Source organism: Xiphophorus couchianus, chromosome 6 (assembly GCF_001444195.1).
Source record: "Xiphophorus couchianus chromosome 6, X_couchianus-1.0, whole genome shotgun sequence".
Lineage (NCBI taxonomy): Eukaryota > Metazoa > Chordata > Actinopteri > Cyprinodontiformes > Poeciliidae > Xiphophorus > Xiphophorus couchianus.
Genome location: NC_040233.1, coordinates 21840472 through 21865252, shown reverse-complemented (window position 1 = coordinate 21865252; position 24781 = coordinate 21840472). Strand labels below are relative to the sequence as shown.

The window sequence follows — 24781 nt, the reverse complement described above, 5'->3', positions numbered from 1 at the left end:
TTTGGGCATTTGCATTCAGACCCCCTGACCTCAGACTTTTTATTTTTTTCAAATTATGGACTGAACAGTTCTTTGTGACAAGTTCAAAGGCTGTGATATTATTTTATAACCTTAGCAATAATTTAAATTTTAATGTGGGTTTATCTAATGCAATAAAAACACAAACATGTGGAGCTATTTGGTAAATTAAATAAAGACAGATCATTTTAACGGATAATATTTGAAAACCATAAATTATTTTCAGATTGTCCCTGTTTGTATTTCATTTGATTCATGGGTGTCTGAGTAATTATGGCTAAATACACACTCACACCGCACTTTTCAAATTTAAAGACCATAATTTCTGTGCCATTTCAGCCCCATAAGAAATATTGCTATGCATTGTATTAACCTTTGAGACTTGTATTTGGTGTTAAATTAATTTCAATTAAATAGAAGCAATAAAAAAAAAATCACTGGATTTTCAAGCTTTCCAAGATAAAAAAAAAAATCAAACCTGCCATTGTGAAAGAAATAACATTTTAGCACATTAGCAGGAAAGATACGAGGAACTCTAGATTTCATTCTCAAAGAAAAAAACAAATATCCATCTTTAGGGGCAGCCAAGTCAAGAATGCTCTCTGTCAGACAACAATATAAAACTTCAAAGTCATCAAGTATGATGTTTTAATAAAGATAAATATCAAGAATGTGGATCAAAAACAGAAATACAAACAAAAATAAACAAATAAGGAGCACAGTATTACCCAAAGGTTCAGAAAATTATTTAAAGAAAAAACATTATGATAATTTGAGCCAGAATGTGGGGGAAAAGGGCTAAGAGACGAGGAAAGAAAAGTAAATCATGCCACGCAATTTGTCAAATACAGAGGAGGCCGTGTACAACTGCCAGTAAAAGTAGGTCACTGGTGTTTATCAATGGGCTGACTGCTGGAAGAACAAGCAGGTTAAATTCTGCTCTGCGTGTTAAATGCTACAAAACCTGTCTAATGTCAGTTAGGCTTTGACCTCAGGGGGAATAATCCTTTAGAAATGTCATATATGTGTTGTCTGATTTAATAATCGTGCCTCAGAATGGAGATTTTCCTTTGTAAAAACTATTACCATGACTCTGATAAGCAAATCTTTAATTCTCCACTTTGATCTTGTACTCTAGGTGGAGAGGGAAAGTGGATTTCATTGCTCTATTTTATTCTAACCGCAGTTCAATAGAGAAACAAATTTTTGTTGCAGCATTCGGTACATTTCACTAGACAAAAATCAGCAAGAAGAAACAAAATGCTATATCTGAAAGATTTATTGCTGTCATCTGAACAATAGCTTCCCAGTTTGACAACACCAAATCCATAGCTGTCTTCCCAACTGTGTGTGTGTCTGCAGTGTGTCAGCCTGGATAAGTTTGTGGCTTACACGGATGAGTCCCAGATGATTCATCAGGCTCTGTACCTGCTGGAGGAGAACAAGTTCTGGGCAGGTGTGGTTTTTATGGACATGTATCCCTGGACCACCAGCATTCCTCGACACGTCAAATACAAGATCCGCATGGACATAGACTCAGTGGAGAGGACCAACAAGATTAAAGACAGGTCTGTAAAGCTTTGTCTTCTTTTTAATCTCTTTTCTGTAGACGTGGTGCACCTAAAATGTATAACTTCTAATTGTTGTGCTTATGCATTTATTTTTAAAATGAAATGATGATATAGCTCCTTTTATACTTACTTAAATGTTGAGGAAAATCCATATTTAGCAATGTACTTTGTGCATGATACCTTGACATTGACCCACAGCATCACAGATCCTCCACTGCACCCTAACACTTAATCCGTTGGCTCACACCAGACGACGTGAAGAGTTCTAGTCAAAGCACAAAAAGAAAATCAAGAAGCTTTCTGGTGGTGGGACATAAAAGTATTTTTCCTGCCTTGCCTCCCAGATAGCCAGTAGGCTTGCAGATAACATCTAACTGGTTTCTATGGAGACTTGGTGACCCCAAGAAGTATTTTTTTTGTATGTTCTCTAACATTTAGCTTTTGAGAGTTTTCACTTTACTTATCCGACTCATTGCACATAAGGACAATACAAACTCAGCACAATTGTTTTAAACATTTTAATATTTCTTTATCTTTACATAGCACATGGAGATCAACTAAAGCTTGGCTTACTGGAATGACACATTTGTTAGTCGTTCTTTTTCTGATGAGTGGTCAAGAGAATTTGCTTTTTGTGTGAGCAAAGAGCAAATTTGCTCACACAAATTTCCTGTTTTGCCCCAGAGAAACAGGAAATTGTGAATTACTAAATAAGAATTTTCAGACACAAGATAAACTTAAACAAGTCAGACTCGAATAAAAAAAAAAAAAATCAGTTATACTTGTTTGTAGAAATGTGAGGGTTGTCAGTATGTATTGTGCCTATGATTCTGCTAAGAGCAAGATTTTGGGGGGTTTGTAGATAGAAGTAATAGTTGGATTCTCTTGATTTTTTTTGCAATTTACATCAATTTATTTTCAGGCTTTTTACAAATCTTTACCAGTGTTTTGTATAGATAAAGTTTGTTATAAAGCAGATTTATTGTTTTACTAATTAATATAAACATATCCAATGATTTTTGTGTGATTTTACTGATTTTCTTAAAAGTTATTTATGTTGAGGCAAATGATCCACAGAAAATCCTGATATTAAACAGCAGTATACTGATATCACTTTAGACACCGCCTTGCACCATCAGACTCATCCAGTCCCTTGGCCTTTCATTGTTTTTCCTACTGTTACCACCACATCAATGAACCATTTCATATATACTTGTCACATTCTCGCTGAGAGGGAAAATCTTCACCAGCTGCTTTTATTGCGTCTCACAAACTTTGTTGGTGGTTCACATTAACTCATTACGCATCCTTTAATCCTCCCCACATGCAGCACTTATATGCATTTCTGTTTTGTTTGAGCTCCCATTTATAGGCAGACAGTATGCCAATATCCCCCCTGAACATGAGCAAAAACACTTTGAGCTGTTTACAGCTCACCAACAGGCCTTAATGGACCCAGTGGGAGTCCGGCTTCTATACAATTGAATAATCAGATTGTAGCAGAGATCTGTCACACAGTTATCCGCTTATCAAGGAGATGCGCATGTGTCATATGCGGCTTTAGAGACTTTGGGATATTCATTTAGTTACAAATATTTTAATGAAATCAATGCTTGGGATTTTTTTTCATTAATCAAATATCCTTCAAAAATCAAAGGAATCTTCTGAAACTCCTGTTTAATTCAGTTGTTTTAAAAAAAAATGTCTTAGATACTGGGATCCCGGCCCCAGAGCGGACCCGATGGAGGACCAGAGGTACCTGTGGGGTGGCTTTGCGTACCTGCAGGACATGATCGAACATGGGATCATCAAGCTTCACACCGGAAATGACTGGCCACTGGGGGTTTACGTTCAGCAGATGCCATATCCTTGCTACGTCGATGACCTGTGAGTTGACCTATCAGTGCTTTAGCTGCCGTAATAAAGATATGCAAACAGGTTTTCTGAAGTACTGAGGATAAATTCCTTCACACAGATCATATCTAAGAGTTAATTACTTTAGATAAGACAAGTGAATTATAAGTGATTTTCAGTGATCCAGCTGATTAAATAAGCCAGTTAAACCATGTTTTTTTTATTTTTAAATGTCATCACATGGATAAAAGTGTTTTCAAGTATTCATCTGATACTTCTTTCCATCTAGATAAATAATCCCTTCTGCAGTTTTGTTTTTGGTAACTTTCTGTCACTTTTTTTTCTTTTTCTATTCTGCTGTTTAGCAAAATTCAAATAATTTTGTTAGTCCTGACTGACCTGAAATTGAAAAAGATTAGTCAAATTCAATGTCAAAAAATAAAAATAGGAGAGAAAAAAGTTATGTTTTAACACAGTGTATGTAAACATCTGGTTTATGGTGTGTATTTTATTACGGATGCTGCATATTCCGATTATAAAATGTTTTATGACCACAGTCCAGGTTGTTCTGTTATTCCTTTGTGCAGCTAATTATAAAATCTTTTATAATATCTTGTTTCATTAAACGTTTAGCTTATTGAACAATTCCAGTGAACTTTTGTTTTACTTAAGCGTCTTGGATGTTTGTTGTTGTGGAGAGACAAAATCATCGCAGATAGATGGATTTGATATCATTTTTCCTCCCTCACTTTTTCTGCAGCTTCATGATCACATTGAACCGCTGCTTCCCCATGTTCATGGTCTTAGCCTGGATCTATTCGGTGTCCATGACAGTGAAGAGCATCGTCTTAGAGAAGGAGCTGCGCCTCAAAGAGACCCTCAAAGTCATGGGGGTTAGCAATGGGGTCATTTGGTACACATGGTTCATCGACAGCTTCATCATAATGACTGCAAGCACAGCGCTGCTGACAGCCATCATAACTGTGAGAGGACAGCTGATGAAAAGTGGAAATTTCATTTGTCTGTTTAAAGAGTTCTTTTCTTAAAGAGAGTAATGCTGCCCTCTTGTGGGCAGTATTAGAGTGAAGTAAGTGTTAAAAAGATGTTTTTGTTTTTCTTGCAGGGCGGAAAGGTGCTGAATTATAGCGACCCACTCCTTGTCTTCTTCTTCCTGCTGATTTTCACTGTGGCCACCATCATGCAGTGTTTCCTGATGAGTGTGTTTTTCAACAAAGCCAACCTGGCTGCTGCCTGCAGTGGAATCATCTACTTCACCCTCTACCTGCCTCACATCCTGTGTTTTGCATGGCAGGACCGCATCACCAACAACATGAAATTGGTGGCAGTACGTTTGGTTATTATTCTTGAGACTGTTTTTTTATTTAAGGTGTTTTGCAAACTCAGAGAGCGTAGGAAGTATTTTTAAACCATTCCATTTTTCCTTTGGCTGACTATGAACACACATCTCATGGTTAAATGCTTTCAGACATACCTGCAAGAACAGAACTAAAGATAATTTATGCTGTTTGGTTTAAATGTGTCAAAAACATTCCTGTAGGATGAATATGCATGCTAGTTTCACTTCTGAATTAGTGTTCTTTGTGGATCCTTTTTGCTTTCCTAGAGCTTGCTCTCTCCGGTAGCTTTTGGCTTTGGGACAGAATACCTTTCACGGTATGAAGAGCAAGGTTTGGGCCTGCAGTGGAACAACATTCAGACCAGCCCATTAGAGAAAGACACTTACTCCTTCCTCACCTCCATCCTCATGATGGTGTTTGATGCCGTCCTCTATGGAATCCTGGCCTGGTATCTGGACAACGTGTTCCCAGGTTGAAGTCCTAATACTAAGCACTGCACCATAACAAACTTATTAGGATTTTATCCAATTGAGTATTACAGCAAAAATTTTTGCTTTACAGGACAATACGGCATCGGTCGACCGTTCTACTTCCCTCTCCAACCCTCCTACTGGCAGAAACCTGCACCGTCGTACCAAGAAATGACCGAGCAAGGTTAGTCTCCTGTGGAAATTTTTTTTGAGGCAGTAGAGCAGTGCTACTTTTCTTTAAAATGATGAAGAATGTATTATTTGATCTAGCAGATCACATTTATTTACATAGAGTTTAAGCCTTAAGGGTGTGGCTCTTAGAAAAAACCTTAGAACTTGTTCCCATGCTGTCACATTTAAATTTCAATGCATTTTCTTAGGATTTTATGTGGTAGAGCAACATAAAGTAGTGCAGCAAGGTAAATAATAAGTGATTTATTTTTCACTGAAATTACTGCTGTAAATAATTTGAAGCAACTCCTTGCACATATAGAGTTTAAAAGCTCCAGCTGTTGCTCGGAATATTTTTTACAAAGTAGTATCTAATTAGATCACTTTTGCAAGAATGTACACATACAGAAATACATGGTGTTAGCCAAAAGCAATTAATATAATTTATTATATAATGTAAAATAATGTAAATGCAAGTACAATGTTGTATAACAAATCATCACATTTCAGAGCAAGGAAGTCATTATTCAGGCACCTTTACTGAAGTCTATCTTTCCCAACCAGATTCCAAGAAACCAGAAGCAGAGAACCAGGAGCTGGACATTGAGAGCAGAGGCACGCCCGAGACTTATACCTGCAATGGCTCGGCCAGCAAGAAAACCTGCAAGCACCAAAGTAAGAGAGAGCGCCTGGAGAGAGAAAGGGAGCTGCTGAAACAACAACAAGAAAATCCAAACCAGGAGGAGGAAGATCCGAATGATGGGAGTGAAGGTGAGGGAAATAAAAACCCTGAAGAGGAATTAGACTTCTGTTGGAGAACTCTCTAAAGCCATCTAGTGGACAGAAAGGGGAACTGCACAACAGCGTTAAAGTGAAATGAGAATTACAAAGGAGCATAATTTGAATGCAGTCTTTTATAATTACATATAAGATAAAGGCTTCTATTGCTCTAAGAAACTAAAATAAGAAAACTTCAGCTGATCTGAAACCGAATTTCTTCCCAAGAGATGAATCAAATGATGCTCTGATTATTTCCAATGCAGTTTTGTAAATACTTTCATCTTTTTTTCTCTTTTTCCTCCGTACAGGTCCGGTGTTCTTTGAGCAGGATCCCCTGGGCCTGGTGTTGGGGGTGCAGATCCAGGATCTGGTCAAGGTGTATGACGGAAGCTCTCGTCCAGCCGTGAACTGCCTCAACATCTGTTTCTACGAAGGGCAGATCACATCCTTCCTGGGGCACAATGGGGCTGGAAAAACAACAACACTGTAAGCAGAAAAGAAACTGAACACATGTTCAATCAGATATGAAAAACTCATACATAGACTGATCAAAATATCATGAGAATTTATCAGACTTATAAAAACCCATCCTTTCTTCCTGTCTTATTCACTTTTTAAGGAAGTTAGCAACTCCCACTTGCTTCTTTATAGGATTAACATGGAAATCTTTATTTTTTTTAAGGTCCATTCTTACTGGTCTCTATCCTCCCACATCTGGCACAGCCTACATCAACGGAAGAGACATTAAGACAGACATAGACATCATCCGTACATCTATGGGCATGTGCCCTCAATACAACATCCTCTTCAATCAGTGAGTTGGATCATTTGCATTTTATTGCAAAACTTATTCATACTCTGAACTTTTTTTTTCTACAACAGATCTATATATTTCATGATTTTGTCTGATAGACTCAGTTCTCAGTTCATTGTTGTGAACTGAGAGGAATATGATGAATGATTATCAAGATTTGTTGCACATTGTTTATTCCACATGCATAAAGCTGCACAAGAAACTTCCCTTCATGATTGTTCTTTACAAACGACAAATAATTCTTGAAGACTTACCCAGGTTAAACCATTCCAGCAACATTTTATTCTCTTTCCCTTTTCTATTCTTTTCTCAAAATGATGGATTCCTACGGCCATGTTGATGTTCCAGTCTCACAGTGGAGGAGCACATCCTGTTCTACTCGCTGCTGAAGGGTCGGACTCCAGAGGAGGCTGAGGCAGAGGTGGAGAACATGCTGTTGGACCTTGGCCTGCCTCACAAGCGAGACGAAGAGGCTCAGAACCTTTCAGGTCTGCCACTTGTGTCTGTTTATGGGTCAGAAAGGACAGAGAAGGTCAGTTTATTTGATCCCTCTCGATACTATATGTGTCTGCACTTTACAGGCGGCATGCAAAGGAAACTGTCTGTTGCCATGGCATTTGTCGGAGGATCCAAGGTTGTCATCCTGGATGAGCCCACCTCAGGAGTGGACCCGTATTCCAGAAGATCCATTTGGGATCTCCTGCTGAAATATAGAACAGGTGAAAATCACTAACTAATTACATTTAGCAAATTTTGGCCAAGATTTTATCACTCAAGACATTTTCTAAAGCTTATGCTGAATTTAAAGAATGAAAAAACGTTTTTGGCATTTTCCAAACACTCCCTAATTTGGTAGTGAACTTTTGAAACTATAAATATCTTAGTCATAGCTGTTGAAGGAAAGAATGAAAGCAGAATTAAAACAATTTATTTCTGTGAAAATTTATTTCTGTTACATTTTTAACAGAGTGAGCTAAAATGTTTGTCACCTTAATAAAAGTTTTGTACTCATGCAGGCCGCACCGTGATTCTGTCTACACATCACATGGATGAGGCCGACCTGCTGAGTGACCGAATCGCCATCATCTCTAAAGGACAGCTTTACTGCTGCGGGTCCCCCCTTTTCCTCAAAAACTGTTTTGGAGTCGGCTTTTATCTAACACTCGTACGCCGCATGAAGGACATCAGGAAGCGAGAGGTGAGCAGTGCCTGCAGACAAAGAACACTGTTTCCTCCTCTTCTGTCAGTGTTTATTGCATTTGTTGTTGAAAGCGCCCGTGTCTTTCTGTGTTTCTGTCAGAATGAATGCGATTGTGCTTCCGACTGCTCGTGTTCCTGCTCCATCTGCACCAAATACAAAGATCAGTCTCAGAATCAGCACCAGCAGCTAGACAGAGTTCTGGATGGTAAGTGTTCATGTTCTCTATCAACCTTTCATCTGCATGCTCACAAACAACACTTCCTGCAGAAGTTGCATTTGCAGTCAAGTCTCTTCTTATTTGTTGTAAAGGACATTATCGTACTATTCTTTGCCTTTCCTTATCTCTGCTATTAGAGAAAGGTTGTTTAGCAAAATAAGCTGAAGGTATTAATGTAACTGGAAATTAAAACAGTTTTCTTTTTGAAATGTATACATTGTTTTCAAAACTATTCACAGATAAACCAATCCCAGGGTTCTTACCTATGTTCCTACAGAAAAGTCCTAGTTTTTTATCTGGAGCTCATGTGTCTGCCCTTTCTCATGCTGCTCTGGGCCACTGTCCATATGGCTCAAATCCAAATTCATGTCTGAACCAAGCAACTGACTTTAATTTCCATGGATAATAAACAGCCATATTGGATTCTTGGAAAAAAAAACTGATAAGTTCTACTTTTGATATTTAGTCCCCCACTAGAGGGCAGAATATCTTGGATGTGTGTAATTTGGTTTCATGTTGTTACAACTTCCCCACATTTGTCCCAGCAGTAACCTTCATTTGTGCTCAAGAAATAATCTTAGATCCTTTAACAGTTTTGAACATGAAGACAGGTTAATAAAGATAAAATTAGACCTCTTGCATTTTTATTAAATTTTGCTGGTTTAATTCAGATTAATTTGTCTTCTGTATGGAGAGAAGTAGCACTATAAACCAATACATATTTAAACCAAATGACAAAATCCCCTTCTGTCCACAAAAGAATGGTATCTACTCAGGTAACAATGTCCTCTAATGCCTCTCTTGTAGACTCTGAGGCACATTAAAATTTTTTTAACCCTTATTGAAATTGTCCTTTGAAAAAAACAGGCATTAACACATTTTCCCCTTATTTTTCACTCCTATCAGGAGCAATTTGTGAGTAATGGTGCTAACAGGATCTTTTCACAATTTCCATCACCACATCTCTGCTGTAAATCCTAAAACAGGCTGGAACAGTTCACATTATTTACAAACATTAATAATTTAGAAGCGATATTGATACAAAAGCCTTTTTGCTCCTCATCTGCCTAAGGAGATGCTGTTTAAGATGCTACACCACAAAGTTGTTCAAGCACAGGTTCTCTCTCTTGAATAATAGTGTTTGTTTTTTGTTGTGTTTTGCTTTTCAAGCAGTTTTTCTTCTTTTGTTCTTGTTTCAGTTTCTGCTGCTTCGGGAAAACTTTGCTAAAAGAAAAGTTCCTAACTCTGTAACTTTTCTGTCTCTTTCCCAGGGGACATCGACAACATCACCAGTCTGATCCACCATCACGTTCCCGAGGCAAAGCTCATTGAGACCATCGGACAGGAGTTGACCTATTTGCTCCCTAATAAAGGGTTCAAACATCGAGCCTATGCCAGCCTGTTTAGAGAGCTGGAGGAAACTCTTGCTGATATGGGTCTGAGCAGCTTTGGCATCTCTGATACGTCCTTAGAGGAGGTAGGGAAATTGGCAGTAGAGGGTTAATAGCATAAATAAATGTGAACTTTTGGCCTAAAATGCTTGACATTTATCAAAAAATCCAGACTACTGAGCGAACCTGGACTTTGCATTAGCTCTCAGGTCCAGTCCCAAAGTTTGCCACCTTGTTAGCGACAAAATTCCCTCAAAGTGGTCCTAGTGCAGCTGGGATGCCTGCTGATGCTTATTTGAAACATACCAAAGACTGATTTTGAAGCACATTAATGCCATCTGGTGGCCAGGATGTGAACCACCTCCAGTTTTAATTTTACAGTATTCAACTGAATTTAACTTGTGTCATGGACCATTGTATGTGCTGTGTTCAAATGAAAAAAATATTACATAAATTAGAATCCCTTAGCAGAAAATTTTTTCTGATTTTATAAAATTGTAAATAGATTTAGAATGTAAGAAGTTAAGGTTGCGCCAACTTGTGCACCACCCCAATCTTCCACCTGCAGTCCTCCTGCACAAACCAGATTTTTTTATGTTAATAAAAGGTTATACAACTCAAAAATAGGGAATTTAGATAATCTCCAGCATCCATCAAAAATAAAGGCCACCCTTTAAAAAGATTAAACAACTTACAGTTTCCCTCTTAATTTCCAGAACTACTCTGCCCTATCACAAACTGGACCAGAATCACCAAGATTGGATTTAATGCTTGTAAACAAAACCTCTCTAGAAACTTTTCACTTCACTTGAAGATTCAAGCAGTAGGCAGCCCAAGCCTCCAAGAAGCTTTATACAACCCCCATACTGCCAACTGGCAGAGAAAATCAGCTCCCTTCCCAGCTTTATACTTTGCTCTTCAAGGTCAGAGGAGAATCATTTGTTTCCCCCCATCTGCACAAATCTAACACAATAAAAAAAAAAAAACAATGGGTGAAAGAATCTCTGACAAACCTTGCTGGTGCTGCAAATTGTTTTGTATGAATTGTGCAGATTTTATCTCATTGAAAGGGGAAGCATTTTTTAAATGGCTTAATTTGGTCAGATTTTCTTAAATGAAAGAAACTTGAACTTTCAAGTTTCACCATAGCTATAAATTTCACAGCAGTGGATAAGTTTGTCTAAATTTGGGTTTTGCGATTATAATTCAATTCAATTCATTTTATTAGACCGACACCTTGAACTTATTTCCATGGAATTGCTCATATGACTATCTCTTAGAAACCTTAAACAAATATCTTGGATTCTACTTTGGTTTAGCCATGCATTTCCTGCTTATCCACCTAAAGTAGCAGGAATGTTGGCTAAATTTTTACACATCATTCTAGATTTATATTTAAATACTTATATTCATCCAGGTATTAAAATAACTGCATAGAATGTTTTGAAAGGTAAAGGATGATCTTTTTCCCTTTCCAGATATTTCTAAAGGTCACAGCAGATGGAGAAGCAGCAAATAATGCCACTACTGCTGGTAAATGCCACCACTGATATTCTGCGTGACCTTTTCCTGGAATTAAATTCCTGACCCATTTGTCTGTTTCTCCAACATGTTCTTAATCCTTCCACCACACCTGCATGTGTAATGTTGATATAAACATGCTTACTGTAGTTGAACTATACAGGTGTGATCTAAACAGTAGCCACATAACTTTTGTAAAATGTGCATCTGTTATGTTTTATAACCCTGTAGTTTGTGTTTGTTTGCCCTACCTCTAGAACAGTGGATGTTGCAGGGAAGACATAATGGCAGCAAAGTTGGTGTAGGCCAAGAGGAAGGTCAGAGAAAGAGGAGTATTTGGACAGAGCTTCAGTAAAAACGCAGTTGCTCCCCTCTTTCTCCTGTAGAACCTACTGGACCTGGGTTATGTAAATGCCATGTTTTATTATTAATACAATCTTGCATTTCCTATTTGAGGGAATACCTAAAAAGGACTTCCATTAAATTGAGTAATTGTAAAACGAATTTTCCACAAAACAACCCAGTTCTAAGGGGTTCAGTTTCTACATTAAGCATTTAGCAGCTGCTGTTCATTGAATGCTCTTTTCCTGCTGCATAAGCTTTCAAAACTTAGCAAAGCCTCATTTATTCTATAGAAAATAAAGAAAAGATCTGCAGAAATTAAGATCAGAATTTTAGCTAACAAAGTTTCAAAAGTTACCTGACTGAAAATGTGTTGTTTTTGTTTTACTAATACTTGTCATTTGTTTTCTTGTTTATAATAGAGAATAACGGTGTAAATGGGATTACCTCTGACAGCAGTGCAGGGAAGGGATCCAGACAGGTGAAGGGCTTTTCACTAATCCTGAAGCATTTCTATGCTTTGCTGGTGAAGAGATTTCATCACGCTACGAGAAGCAGAAAAGACTTCCTGGCACAGGTACTGCTTGGCGAAGTGAACATGGAGATCCACTGATCAAAATGGGTGTTATTTTTCTGAGTTTCAAATTATTTTATTCCAGAAGGAGGAAAAACCTGGGGGAAGACGTTGATATCTATATTTTCTAATGCCCAATAGATTCTGATCTTTCTTTAAACATGTAACTGTGGTTTCAGATTGTGCTTCCTGCCACTTTTGTCCTTATTTCTCTGATCTTCACGCTGATTGTCCCTCCGTTTGGAGAATATCCCAGCTTAACTCTGATGCCCCGGATGTACGGACAACAGTTCACCTTCTTCAGGTCAGACAATAATGCAAAAATATTGTGAAGCGTTTTACGAAAGTATTCATTCGCTTATAACTTTTTTACATTTTGTCAAGTTACAACCATAAACTTCAGTTCCAGGTTATTAGGATTTTATTTGGTAAACCAACACTGGGTAGAGAATCATTCTGAAGTGAAAGGATAACGATACATGATTTTCAAAATCATTTACGAATAAAAATCTGAAAGTATAGCCTGCATTTATGTTCAACATCCCTGTGTCTATATTTGGAAGAATCTAATTTAGCAATTACAATTGCAATTACATCGGCAAGTCTTTTGGGGTATGTCTCTATGAGGTTTGGACTTTGTGGTTTTTGTTTTCCAGGAGGACCAAACGACAGTTTTGGTGTCATTTTATTAAAGCATCTTCTTCCAGATGTTAGCTGTGTTCCTTACATAACTTGTGACAGATTGCAAACAGGATTTATGATAGCTTTGACATTTCTTGTTCCCAGTATTCTATACAGGTTGTTTATGATGTGCAATAATAATAATGGTTGTGGATTTCTGCAGCTTTTCTAGAGTTACCTTTGGCTTCTTGGATTCTTCCTTAATTAATGAAAAATTGAAACCCATACATCATTTTCCCTCACATTTCTCAGTTATGCACTGTTTTATGTTCCTTTATGACAAAAAAAAAATCCAAATTAAACACTGTGAAGTTTTGAGTAATGAGACAATGTGAAGAAGTAGAAGAGTATAAGTACTATTCAAGGCCACTGGATAGTCCCAGTCTCATTAACAGTAATCTTATCTTTTTTTCTTTAATATTTCCCACTGTTTTTAGCAACGAGCGTCCGTTTGACCCCAGAATGAAGCACTTCACAGATCTCTTGTTAAGCATGCCGGGCCTTGGCACACGATACATGCAAAAAGAGCCGTCAGAGTGAGTATCTAGACAATGTACAGAATGAAAAATATCCTGCTGGAACATTTCTTGTTTCACTTCTAACACTATGCTTTTATACATATTTCAGTTTCAAATAATTTTCTGTTTGTATTAAAAATGTATGCAGAAATAACAATTCTAAACCTGCCTTCAATAAGTCTGGGAGACTGTGCCAAATGCCATGAGAAATATTCTAAATCATAAAAACAAATGTAGCACAGTACGTTATGTGTCATCTCTGTCTCTGTTTTATCAAGGATGATGTGCAACACCAGTGCCTCAGACTGGGAGCAACCTAGCGTCTCCCCTGTGGTCCACAACATATTACAGAGTCCTGAATGGAACCAGCGCAACCCGTCGCCTTCCTGCCAGTGCAGCACCAGCAAGAAGCTGACCATGATGCCCATCTGTCCTGCTGGGGCGGGAGGTTTGCCCCCTCGGCAGCGGGTGGAGGCCACGGGAGACATCATGCTGGATCTGACCGACCGGAACATCTCAGACTATCTGGTGAAAACCTACCCCAGTCTCATCAGAACCAGGCAGGTTGGATTGGAACAGCAGATAATTATCCTAAAAAAAGATGCAAAGGTGTTGTTTTACCTCTCTTCTTTTACCTTTACTAATAACGTTTTTTGTTCTTTATCATTATTTTGCAGCTTAAAGAGCAAATACTGGGTGAATGAACAAAGGTACTTGCATTTCTAGTCTCAATCTGTGTCTAGAAGTGGGAATTTCTCTCTTTTATTTTCAGGTTTGAATCTTTTCTGTCATCAGGTATGGAGGTCTCTCCATAGGAGGTCAACTTCCCATCCTAGATGTGGATCCTAGAGATATCCAGAAAGTTTTCCATCAGCTGGGACGGATGCTCAACATAACGGGGGTAATGCTCTCATTGTTTTCACCTCTACATTAGACTGTAATCCATCCAGTCAGCTCATTCTGTGCTCCCATGTTCACAGGGTCATTACTCCAGACTTGCCCTGAGGGAGATCGGTACGTTCTTACACTTCATGGAGAGCGAGTTTAATGTAAAGGTAAGTTTTATGAAGAAAGCTTGCTTGCACTCGGCGTATAAATATTTCTGTTTGGATGTGTTGAATTGCCTCTCCTCTGTCAGGTGTGGTATAATAACAAAGGCTGGCACGCCATGGTGGTCTTCATGAATGTGGCCAATAACGCCATTCTGCGAGCCTTCCTCCCTTCGTTCGCCAAACCTGTCGAGTATGGGATCACCGCCATCAATCACCCTCTGAATCTCACCAAAGAGCAGCTTTCTGAAGTCACTGTGTGAGCAAAGCTGCACCTTTATAGTTTTTGTTCTGAAGGATTAGAAATGCTAAGTCTAAAACAGTGCTTTTAGTTTTTAATCACAATTTCTCAAAAACAGTCTGAGTACGCTGTGGGATCAAAAATTACTAGCATTAGTAAACGTGTAAAAAGTGTTCATATAAATAAATTTGAATTCATTGTTGGAATAGTCCAACACTGAAAATGATAAAGAATCTGGTTGCATTTATTCAGTTACTACTTTCCAGAATCTCATTAAAATAAAAATCCAATCCAGACCAGAGTGGTGATTTCATTCGGCTCCTTTCTCCCTGCAGGTTGACCACTTCAGTGGATGCCGTTGTAGCGATCTGTGTCATTTTCGCCATGTCCTTCATCCCTGCCAGCTTCGTCCTCTACCTCATTCAGGAGCGAGTGACCAAAGCCAAGCACCTGCAGTTTGTCAGTGGAGTGAGTCCTTGTGTGTACTGGGTGGCCAACTTCTTCTGGGACTTGGTGAGTAAGATTGGGCTCTGTAAACAAAATTGCTTACAAAAGTGTGTGTTTTTTAATAAATATTGTTTTAATTATAGAGTTCCAGATTAAAAGGAAGTTCTTAAAATATATTGTGATAGTATGAGTTTTATATAATCTTTAATTTGTTTATTTGCAGTTTTTTTTTATTGCAGATTTTGCTTTATAATATCATCTTTTATTTCTCTCTCAGATGAATTACTTTCTCAGCACTGCAATGGTGGTTGGCATTTTCATGGCATTTGATAAAAAGTGTTACACGTCACCAACTAACCTCCCAGCATTAATAGCTCTTCTTCTTCTTTATGGGTAAGCTGCTGATTTTAAAATGTAGTTTCATTAAATAAAAAGTAAATGTTTAAAGCATTTTTGAAATAAAGTGCAAATTGTGTTTCTGGAACAGATAGTTTGGAGAAATCCATCTTGTCTCATCCGAATTTATAAATTTATAAAGAAAATTAAACGCCTGAGAGAGTAAAAACAACTAATTTCAACAGATTTTTTTCTTTTCAAATGTGTTTAGATGTGTTGCCCATCACAATATTGGAAAAAATTGGTAAACAGTGTGGCAGGAAAAAATTGCAAACACAAGGCAGCCGAAAAGGCAGACTAGATAAAAATTATGTGTCTACCCAAAGTTGATCTCAGATAAAAGTAGTAATAATAAAGTCTCTATCTCAAAATTGACTTTATAAAGGGAAGATTTAGACAAAATATATTTTTCAGGGAAAAGGAAGTCAGGAGAAATATTTTCTGAGAGCAGTAGTATACAGATCTAAAAAACACCCAATATGGAGGAATTCAAAAGAGGTCTGTCACAAGCAAAGTCCGTAATTCAAAACAGTTGAACAAACATGGATGTTAAAGACACAGAAGGATCACATGCATAGAAAAGTCATTGATATGGAATAGAAAACATTATTTGTCTGACACCAGGAGTTAACAGGATCTTTGAACATCAACATATTCTACTGACAGATTACACATAAAATAAAAAATATGATGTAAAAAAAGTTTTTCTTACCTAAAAGATGGTTATGCTCACAAACACCAGGTGTGGTGGTGGCTTTCATCTGGTTGTTTGTGTTTTGTTCACACTATTAACTGTTGCCATGGCATGAATTGTGTTTTGTGCTAACCTCTGAGGTGTGAGCTGTTCCTTTTCTTTAATCCAAGATTCCCATTGCTTCATGGGCAAATTAGTGTTTCTCACACAGAGAAGGGTTTTGGTTGAAGAGGAGAAATCTGCCCTCTTTGCCTGTTTACTTCAATGGAGCTCACCCATATTTCCTGCGTAGATGATCCTTGTAGCTGATCTTTCCTGTGTGTCGTTACAAAGGGGTCACACATCTGTTGAGCATTTTATGGCTCTAAAACATGACATTTGCCTTTTAAACACACTATTTTCATATTTCTCAATCTCTCCTTCAGGTGGTCAGTGACACCCATGATGTACCCCATGTCCTACGTATTCAGTATCCCAAGCACTGCCTATGTGTCTCTATCCTGCATCAATCTGTTTATTGGCATCAACAGCAGCGCCATCACTTTCATCCTGGAACTCTTTGAAAACAATCGGGTAAGGACACGCGATAATCGAAATATAAACAAAAGGAAAAGCTTATTCATGGTTTGACCTGAATTATTCCTAAAATACTAATAATTTTAAGGTGAGTGAGGAAGATTTACTGCAACAAAACAAAATTTGCTGCATCTTCATTAAAGTTAAGTACTCGATGTCTGTAAGAAATAAATCTTTAACAGAAAGTTAATGAGTAAAAGTGGCATACTTAGTAACAAGTAGCGGATTTGTGAAGAAAGCAATAAAGAAATGTATAATTTAATTTAGAGTAGAATTGAAAGCTCAAAAACTTAACACTGTAATCAATTATTACATGAAGAAGCCGTAAACTATGGAACAAAAACCCACATTGTGTCACAGCTAGTCCTGCAATGATGCATGTTTTGCATTTACAGTTCAGATCAGGTCACATCCCAGTTAACTATGTAAGTGTTTGTTAGTTTTTAAGTAAGTTTTAAAAAGACAAGTTCTAATTGTTTAACACTCCTAGTTCTCATATTTACCCAGAGGTGTCAATTTACTGCAGGCAATTATGTCTACCACAAAACAATTTGATTCTTGAGTGAGTTTTTCAGTTATTACCAAACCACATGGGACTCATCCCATAAAACAATTGACTGCTTTATTTAAATACAGAAATGAAAACTGTCATGTTGAGGTCTATTTCTTCAGTGTATTATTTCACACAATAATATTAAGAGACTGTTTTGCATATGATTGTGTATAATAAATAGATTATGCTATTATAAGGGAAACAATTATAGATCAGTATCTGTCATACCATCGATGGAAAAAAAATTGACCTGCAGCTAAAGAACTAATTTATGCAATTTCCTCCTATTTCTGTTTCGTACTGCTGCCCAGGGCTGTAAGAGGCGAATTATTTCTCAAAACAAGCCATGTTTTCTGATTGTCTGGATTCCCTCAGTTGCAAATAACATAAATTGATTAATGCAGATGTGGACTAAAGTCTGCCGTGAGGCCTTGAGGGAGAAGAGTGTCTGATAAACTAGAAAGAAAAAAATATCAAGAGGGGACAAGGAGATGCTAATTAGAATAATTAAAACTTGTATTAGCATGCGTCACAGAGAAACGGTAGATTTTGGTGAATAATGTGGAAAACATTTTAATGAGGCCTAAACATTCAAGGTTGAGTGTGGAAAACTTTATCATTTGAGGCAGAATAAGTATTTGGTCTGATGATCAAATATTCTGGACAAAGATATATGTGAACACCTGTTACTTTATTATGTGTTTAAAAAAAGGGGAGTGGGATAAAACCAAAGCTGGGTAAAGTTTGTAGATTGCACACTCATTGTAATCTACTATAATAGAAAAAAGAACCCATTCTCCAGCAGATGGTCATCTCCTCTGAACATCTGCGCTGCATTTTTCTCACCACAGATGAGTCATGAGAGATGCTCTCCAGGTGGACTGAGTCATATTAATGTTTGTTGATATTTCTCAAAAAGTATTCATAAAATTGTGCATTATAAAATTGCCATCATTCTTGCCAAGTTTGAAAAATTAGCTTAATTAAAAAACTTTTTTTTTCCACACAGGAAAAAAAACCCCAAAATGAGGACATTATTTAAAACGTTCACACACAACACAAAGGATTACTTGAGATTGTTTTTTGTCTGTTTACAAATAGAATTTTACAGCAAGTCCTAAGCATGGTATCATCATGTTGTGTTTAGCAAACAGTTTACAAATGGAACAGAAATATTAACTTGTATTTGTCACAGAGCTCTGTTTACATGCCATCAAATGTATTTTCATATTGTTGCTGCTGGGACATGTTCTTGTGTTTTCAGTCTCTGCTGACATTTAACGAGTGGCTGAAGAAATTGCTGCTGGTGTTTCCTCACTTCTGCCTGGGGCGAGGACTGATAGACATGGCCATGAATCAGGCTGTCACTGATGTCTACGCCAGGTTTGGTAAGCGCTGCATGGTGTTGCACTTGTTAAAAGTTTTGACAAAGCATATGCAAGAACATTTTAAAAAGTTTAAAACTCAGTTTCCCCATGACTTGAGTCTGTCACCACCACAGTATTCTTGGGGTTTTCACCTTTGTCCTGCAGGTCATCCTACCCGATAACTTTCTTCCAAATGTTTGCTGTGTCCGCTATATGGCATCTCCCCTCCTTCAAACATTACTTTTTGTGGTTTCTTTTAGCAAGGCTTGGAAATTGATTATTATCTTAATAAATACACTAAAAACAAATTTACACTGCTTTTTAATGTGATGTAGATGTTGAAATTTATCTATCATCTTCCAATTGACAATTATGCACTGCCTTGTCTTGATGTACCACAAAAATTGCATTTAGCTACTCTCAAGTTTGTTGTTTTAATGGGAGAAAGAATGGGAATTCTTGACAAAAGGTTAAATTGTTTGTAAAGCTTAGATTTTTTTGTGTATGTGTTTCATTTCACAAGTCAAAATATTTTGGTATGTCTTTCTTTTTTCTCTTACAGGTGAAGAACACAAAATGGATCCTTTTCGGTGGGACTTTGTGGGAAAAAACATATTTTTTATGCTAGTGGAAGGCTTCGTGTACTTTAGTCTCAACCTTTTGATCCAGTATCGGTTCTTCTTGGACCACTGGTAAGAGCTTGCAATTAACTAAACACACACAAATAACATTTAATACACTGATTGGAAATATATTAAAACCAAATAGCGTGAATTAGCTAATTCAAGCTAATTCAACAATTAGTTTGAATTAGCTTTTCAAGCTAGTTTTTGAAAAGGCATTTCTCTGGTCTTGTCGATTTCTCCTTAGAGGACTTTGTTCTTTATTTCTCAGGTTACCAGACGGTAAACGGGCTGTGGTACAAGATGAGGATGAGGATGTTGCAGAGGAAAGGGAGAGGATATATGAGGGAGGAAGCATGAAAGACATCCTGCAGGTCAGAGACCTCTCAAAGGTAAAAGTCTTTAAATCAAACTTTTCCGTATCTTTACAAAGACATTCCCATCCCCTAAAGTATTCTTACTACTTAGTGTATTGAATAGCAGGTGTTCGCTCACATAAATCACATGAATTAAACAGTCATCAAACAATAATATTTTTATGATACTACTCTACTGAAAAATATTTTACTTCTGGCATCACATTATCTTGATAAATATAATAATCTACCATCTGACAATGGCTGCAAAAACTAAAAATAGTCCCTGATAGCTGCAGCCTCCATCAGCACCACAAAGCTGCTAAATACAACACTTAGTTGCTCAGGAACAGTCTGGAGTTCAGTTCAGATCTCATTTAAAGGAACAGTATGACCAAAAACATGAGCAATTTTGAGACCATAACTTGATCTTGTTGTACTTTGTCCATGCCTAACTACAGCAGCCATGTTTGAAAATAGAAGGATCCGACATAGTGTTTTGAAAATGGTCAAATAAAATACTTCGTGCATTCGTGAACTCTGCATATAAAACATATATATACCAATATTAAATATATAACACACACAAAATAAATAAACATAAATAAACAAATTAAGTTTTATCTAAAATAAAAAAAATGGTAATTTTGACATTTGTTTTGCTTATTGGACTGTATCATGTTTTTCTTTTTATTTTATAACAGAATAAGAGATTTTATTAGATTAATTATGGAGCAAATAATTGTCACCACTCAAGTTGTTTAAACTCTATGTTGTTTTTTTTCTTACATATAAAAAGGAAGAACATAAAGTGGATACTAATGAAAGATCATCAGAATTACATAAAATTGTTCTTAACTCCTTTGTCCACAAACTGCATTTCACTCCATCAAACACAATTTTTTTTATCTTAATTTACCAGACCAAAATATACAAAATGATAAAATTCACAAGTCAGAACACTGCACATGATTTGCCAATTTAGTGCTTTTTAAAATATATTTGTGGTCACTACATTTGCTTTGGTACTGCTCCAATTAAGTGAGATATTATCATTTCTCTGCACAGACGTATGTGGGCAGAAAGAGGGCAGCTGTGGACCGGATTTGTGTGGGAGTCCCTGCAGGCGAGGTGAAGTCACTGAGTTCATCCATGCTGAGATTTATTTCTATCTTTTCTTTTTGCCACAAGTTGTGTCTGTCTGTGAATACATAAAGACTAATAGTTAAAATTCAGAACGTTAAATGAATTTTGTTTTCATGAAAACAGTTAAAATAGATATTTCTACACAATATAAAAAGACATTTAATTCAGTTTGTCTATGATGACGGTTAATGATTAATCATCTCAAAGCACTTTAAAAAACAAACAGATGTGATATATAAGTATATAGTCAATTGGACAGATTAATGTTCCATTTAATCCTATTTAGAATACAGTGCTATGCTGATTGGAAACATATTTTGCATCTAACCAGTGACAGCAAATTGCATTGATTCATTGACTTTACAGCAATCCCCTCAGATCAGGGGATTGCTGGTCACAGTGGAAAAAAACAACTGCTTTATAACAGAAATAGATTTTAAACGCACTTCATAAAATGAAATTATTTCAAACCTTTCCTGTGGTACATTAGGATTACAAAAAATGTTTGTACTTGCTAAATCCCTTTGATTATTGGTTGATTAGTGAGTGAAATCATAAAAGAGGAAAAAATTGAGCTTCTTGATATTCATTCTTTATGATATTGCTACAGTTTTCTGTGCTTCTGGTTTTAATGGCGTTCTTTTGTTGTTGTTAGTGTTTCGGCCTTCTGGGAGTTAATGGAGCTGGGAAGACAACAACTTTCAAAATGTTGACAGGTGACACTGATGCCAGCTCTGGAGAGGCTACTGTGGCTGGTTACAGGTAGGTGGAGCTCATTTATTGAATAATAAAGACATTCCTGTCCCAGCTTAAAACAAAAACTCTTCTTAAGACAGAGTACAGAGTTATGACAAAAGTTGTTGCTCCTGGCTCATCCTGCATGTAGTTCCAGCTGGATGAGTCCTAAAACAGCTCTGAGAATCAGACTGTTTGGACACTGTCTGACATAATCTGTGAAATAACACTATCTAATAATGAAACTAACCCTCGTCTCTAAACACAAGTGAACGTATGCTAATCAGGAGAGAGAGAATTAGATTTTCAACACCCCGAATCTAATCTTGTTTTGACAAATTTCTAAATGTAGAAATTAGCATCATGTCTTCATACAGCTAATGCCATCTAAAAATGTTTCATATTATTTGAGCTCCTGCAGTATCTCAAGTAACATATTGTGTTTATATTGGCAGCATCCTGACAGAGATACTAGACGTGCACCAGAACATGGGCTACTGCCCCCAGTTTGATGCCATTGATGAGCTTCTTACCGGCAGGGAGCATCTCTACCTTTACGCCCGACTCAGAGGGGTGCCCGAGTCAGAGATCCCCAGAGTAAGTGGGACTGCAGCTGCTTCACGTATTGAAGCACCTTAGGATGTTCTACTCTGCTACACATATGACAAAGACCTCTATATTCTCTTCATGTTTTGTTTACTCCATCCCTATTTTTTTCATCTGTTTTTTAATTTTTTTTTGGCATATTCTTTTATGAAGGAATCAGTCAGTGATGCATTGAAGTGGCCTCTGAACTTAGATTCTGTTTCTTCTGCAGGTGGCAGAGTGGGGCATCCAGAAGTTGGGCCTGACAGAATACGCTGGCTGCAGAGCAGGAACTTACAGCGGAGGCAACAAGCGTAAACTGTCCACAGCTATTGCAATGATTGGCTGCCCTGCACTGGTCCTGCTGGTAGGAGAGCCAATGACGACAAGCTACAGAGCCCTTTATTTGTGTTTTTTAGATTTTATGCAGGAATTTATCAATGAAATAGTCTATGGATCCAGATGGTAAGCCATATGGGTTCAGTCAGGCCTGGCCTGGAATGTTTTATATGTTGGCACGAAAACTATGCAGTTCAGTTCAAACTGGCATAAATCTGTGATTTTTTGCCATATGCTGATAGAGATAAGGACTTGGTCTCTGTTAGTGTGCCGCTATGTGCTCAGAGAGACAAGTTTGCTGCTTGTTCTATAGCTGTTTTCCTTTTGTTTGTTTTTTTCTTAGGATGAGCCAACGACTGGGATGGATCCGCACTCTCGGCGCTTTCTGTGGAACGCTATCATGAGTGTGATTCAGGACGGCAGGGCTGTGGTGCTAACGTCACACAGGTTCGATACCTTGTGATGAATTCAATTCTTGGTCCACAAATATGTGTCAGCAGCTAACCACACACAAAATCCAAAAAACACTCAGATATTATTGTTTGTGGAAGGAAAGTTCTTCATAGAATTAACATTTTGACAAAAACAAAAGTCCCATAAAAATCCCCATATTTTTTTGAGTGCAACTAGTTGGCTCCAAAACTCAAAACTCAATCCATTTGTGAGTCATTTATCTTCAATATATATGCACATTTCCGTATAATTTAATATTTGTTCCTTTGATCCTTGTTACCTTTCAAAATAACCACCTTAAAGCCTGTATTAAAACAAACTTTACATTAGGTTCGCATTTCTTCATTAAAATGTTTTCTTTTATTGGTCTGATTTAATCTCATTTTCTAAGCAACTAAATGTTGTGTTTTCATTACTTGTAAGCTGAAATTGATAGCAATTAACAGAAAGCAAGATTTGAAAACATCTGTTGATGTAATTGCTGTATATTATGTTTCACATAATGAATAGAGTTACAGAAATATATGAACTTGTCAATAATCATTTAATTTATCGAAATGCATCTATAAATACATTTTAGTTAGAGAATACAAATGAACAAACAGCATTTTAGAGATCATACAAGGCAGCAGAAAGGGCGGGGATGAAGTTGGGTTTAGCTATAAAACAATATCATTTTGAACCACAAACCTACCAAGATCAAGCTGTTTATATAAACTGACAGGCTGGAAAAAGACATCATTATTCAGAGTAGCAGCCAAGAGACCCAATTTGCACTTTTCAGCAGAACAACAAATCCAAGCAGTCAGCAATGGAAATGGTTTAGAACAAAGCATTATTCATCTGCTACAATGGCCCAGTCAAAGTGCAAACATAAATCCAATTGAGATTTTGTGGTATGACTTAAAGACCAATGTTTACTAAAGATTTTCATCCATTCCTTCCTCTTCACATAAACTCACTACTTTGTGTTTCACAAACTCTAATAAGAAGTATTAAAGTTACAAAGCGATATAGGTCACAGACATGAATAAAGATGGATTGTTGTTGTTTTCCACCAGCATGGAGGAGTGTGAAGCTCTATGCACCCGACTGGCCATCATGGTCAACGGGACCTTCAAGTGTCTTGGTACCATCCAGCACCTCAAATACAAGTAAGAGTTTGTTTCTTACCTAACCAATAACTGTGGTTCCAATCTGTGACTGTAAGTCTGAGCTAGCATTAATATTTTTTATCATTACCATCACGTTATAGATGACAGAAACATTAATGTTCAGAGAAAGAAAGCAGTATGCAATGTTTCTGTGCCTTGCTTCCTTGTACCCAGATTTGGCGACGGCTACGTTGTGACAATGAAAATCAAGGCAGCTAAAGCAGGCTCGTCTCCAGACCTGGAGCCTGTGGAGAGCTTTATGGAGAGCTCCTTCCCCGGCTGTGTTCAGCGGGAGAAACACTACAACACGCTGCAGTATGAAATTGCCTCATCCTCTCTGGCGAGGATTTTCCAGCTGGTGGTGGCCAATAAAGACAGGCTCAGCATCGAAGACTACTCTGTTTCCCAGACAACACTGGACCAGGTAACACTGAGACGTGACAATCAAAGCGAAAACAATTACACCTTTTTAAAAGAAAAAGATTGCAATGTGTTAAAAATTCATAAGAGCTGTTGTCAGAGGCTTGCTAACAAAACGTCATTGAACATTGAATACTCAATTACAGAATGTTCTCATGAACCTAAT

At 37.3% G+C, this 24781-nt stretch overlaps 1 protein-coding gene across 2 annotated transcripts in view; it reads left to right on the top strand.

Moving 5' to 3' along the window:
* LOC114147104 (retinal-specific ATP-binding cassette transporter-like) overlaps positions 1–24781 on the top strand; it is a 45837-nt gene that overhangs the window by 19167 nt on the left and 1889 nt on the right. The window contains exons 13-49 of one of the 2 annotated variants that reach the window (XM_028021651.1): positions 1381–1586; positions 3300–3476; positions 4204–4426; positions 4567–4788; positions 5068–5272; positions 5363–5455; positions 6007–6213; positions 6531–6708; positions 6905–7036; positions 7385–7524; positions 7618–7755; positions 8053–8234; positions 8337–8442; positions 9726–9931; positions 11324–11378; positions 11624–11683; positions 12131–12285; positions 12462–12586; positions 13401–13499; positions 13760–14041; positions 14159–14191; positions 14277–14382; positions 14462–14536; positions 14620–14789; positions 15107–15284; positions 15496–15611; positions 16734–16881; positions 18702–18825; positions 19367–19496; positions 19699–19819; positions 20852–20914; positions 21585–21691; positions 22120–22261; positions 22482–22616; positions 22932–23035; positions 24103–24195; positions 24370–24619. In XM_028021651.1, coding sequence (XP_027877452.1) covers positions 1381–1586; positions 3300–3476; positions 4204–4426; positions 4567–4788; positions 5068–5272; positions 5363–5455; positions 6007–6213; positions 6531–6708; positions 6905–7036; positions 7385–7524; positions 7618–7755; positions 8053–8234; positions 8337–8442; positions 9726–9931; positions 11324–11378; positions 11624–11683; positions 12131–12285; positions 12462–12586; positions 13401–13499; positions 13760–14041; positions 14159–14191; positions 14277–14382; positions 14462–14536; positions 14620–14789; positions 15107–15284; positions 15496–15611; positions 16734–16881; positions 18702–18825; positions 19367–19496; positions 19699–19819; positions 20852–20914; positions 21585–21691; positions 22120–22261; positions 22482–22616; positions 22932–23035; positions 24103–24195; positions 24370–24619 — 5286 coding nt within the window. The remainder of the gene's footprint in view (positions 1–1380; positions 1587–3299; positions 3477–4203; positions 4427–4566; positions 4789–5067; positions 5273–5362; positions 5456–6006; positions 6214–6530; positions 6709–6904; positions 7037–7384; positions 7525–7617; positions 7756–8052; positions 8235–8336; positions 8443–9725; positions 9932–11323; positions 11379–11623; positions 11684–12130; positions 12286–12461; positions 12587–13400; positions 13500–13759; positions 14042–14158; positions 14192–14276; positions 14383–14461; positions 14537–14619; positions 14790–15106; positions 15285–15495; positions 15612–16733; positions 16882–18701; positions 18826–19366; positions 19497–19698; positions 19820–20851; positions 20915–21584; positions 21692–22119; positions 22262–22481; positions 22617–22931; positions 23036–24102; positions 24196–24369; positions 24620–24781) is intronic. The other variant, XM_028021652.1, reaches the window with a different exon arrangement.